The following is a 1,908-nucleotide window of genomic DNA, read 5'->3' on the forward strand; positions in this document are numbered from 1 at the left end:
TTACTGCAAGTATGAAGCTGTTTCCTTACAATTGCTAAGTACATACCATCGAGCCCTCGCAAAAATGTTCTCATCAAGTGTCATATATTTTGCCGCACCCAATGGTCGAACTCGCTGAAAGAACACATCGAGGCCTTGTTCCGTTTCTTCCATACAGCCGTCAGCATTTCGCTCTTCACGGCTCCATCTTGTCTCAATCCCACGAAGATACATGGAGCAAAACGTCAAACACTCATCAACTAAATAAGCCTCAGCAATTGAAGCCTCTGGTCGCGCTTTGTTTCGCACCTTCCTCTTATGTTTACCAAGTGTCCTTTCCATTGGATACATCCAACGGTTTTGTACCGGTCCCCCAAGCTCAGCCTCTCGAGGTAAGTGAACCGCTAGATGGACCATAACATCAAAAAATGCTGGTGGAAATATTTGTTCCATCTTGTATAGAATCACAACAATGTCGACCTTCATTTGCTTCAAGATATCTACTTTTAATGTCCGTGCACACAACTGCGTAAAAAAATTACTCATCTCAATCAATGTTTTTTCTATTTCAGGCGTTAATTTTCCACGGATCGCAACAGGAAGTAAGCGCTGTAAGAAAACATGACAATCATGGCTTTTCATTCCCGATATCCTGCCAGGAAACTTGTTCACACATCGACCAATGTTAGACGCATACCCATCAGGAAATTTTACACATTTCAGCCACTCACATAACTGGTTCTTCTCATCTCTTGTCAAAGTGTACGCCGCAACTGGCATCTTGGTGGTTGCACCATTTGTCTGCAAGTGCAATTCTTTACGTATACCCATCTCACGTAAATCTCTTCGTGCGTTGGCTGTGTCCTTTGTCTTCCCAGGAATATTCATCAATGTACCCAAGATACTATCACATATGTTCTTCTCAATGTGCATGACATCTAAATTGTGTCATAATTTCAATGTTGACCAATAAGGCAACTTAAAAAAATACTTTTCTTCCTCCAATTCGACACATTTATATCACCACCACTTGTGCGATGCTTTCTCTTGTTCCCAATATGTTTCCCAAACTGCACATGTTCAACATGTATTAGTTGTTGCAACAGTTGATCTCTGGACATTTCTTCAGGTTCCAATCTATGCTCCTCTGTACCATCGAACAATTCTCTTTCTTGTCGCCACACATGGTCTTGAGGAAGCCACCTACGATGACACATGTAACACTCTTTAGACCCATACTTCAACCTATAAGACATTGTATCCTTGTTACATACCGGACATGCTAGTTTTCCCTTCGTAGAATAACCAGACAAGTTTCCATACGCAGGAAAATCGTTTATGGTCCATAGTAACGCTGCATGCAACTGAAATGTTTCTTTAGTCAAAGAATCGTAAGTGGTTTCACCTTCATTCCATAATTCATGCAAATCATCAACCAAAGGCCGCAAATACACATCAATGTCGTTTCCAGGTGCAGTGCGACCAGGGATAATTAAGGACAATATCATATTTGGATCCTTCATACACATCCATGGAGGTAAATTGTACGGCATTAATACTACTGGCCATATGCTATATGTGGTACTCATATTACCAAATGGGTTGAAACCATCACTTGCCAAACCAAGTCGCACGTTGCGGGAATCACGAGCAAACCATTCATGTTCTTTATCAAACTCTTTCCATGCAAGACCATCGGCTGGGTGTCCTAGAGTGTTGCCGTCATCTTTTCGTTCATCTTTGTGCCACCTCATATTTTTGGCCATATCTTTCGACATGAACAATCATTGCAACCTCGATTTTATTGGGAAATACCGCAAGACCTTTTGAGGAATTTTCTTGCCGCTACCCTTAACACAACTCCATCTTGAAGTGTTGCATGTTGGACATTGTACTTTATCAGCATGTTCCTTCCAAAAAAGCACACAA

General features: G+C 41.4%; 1 protein-coding gene across 1 annotated transcript; it reads right to left on the bottom strand.

Moving 5' to 3' along the window:
* Positions 1–927, bottom strand: LOC148587488 (uncharacterized). Its single transcript, XM_088513936.1, has one exon. It carries the CDS (start codon positions 910–912, stop codon positions 1–3), a length of 912 nt encoding a protein of 303 aa, XP_088370062.1. The 5' UTR covers positions 913–927.
* Positions 928–1,908: the final 981 nt, after the last annotated feature.

Source organism: Corylus avellana, chromosome 2, assembly GCF_965113065.1.
Source record: "Corylus avellana chromosome 2, dhCorAvel1.hap1.2, whole genome shotgun sequence".
Lineage (NCBI taxonomy): Eukaryota > Viridiplantae > Streptophyta > Magnoliopsida > Fagales > Betulaceae > Corylus > Corylus avellana.

Excerpts from the sequence above, each read along its gene's own strand:
- LOC148587488 (XM_088513936.1), bottom strand. The coding sequence starts at position 912 with ATGCACATTGAGAAGAACATATGTGATAGTATCTTGGGTACATTGATG.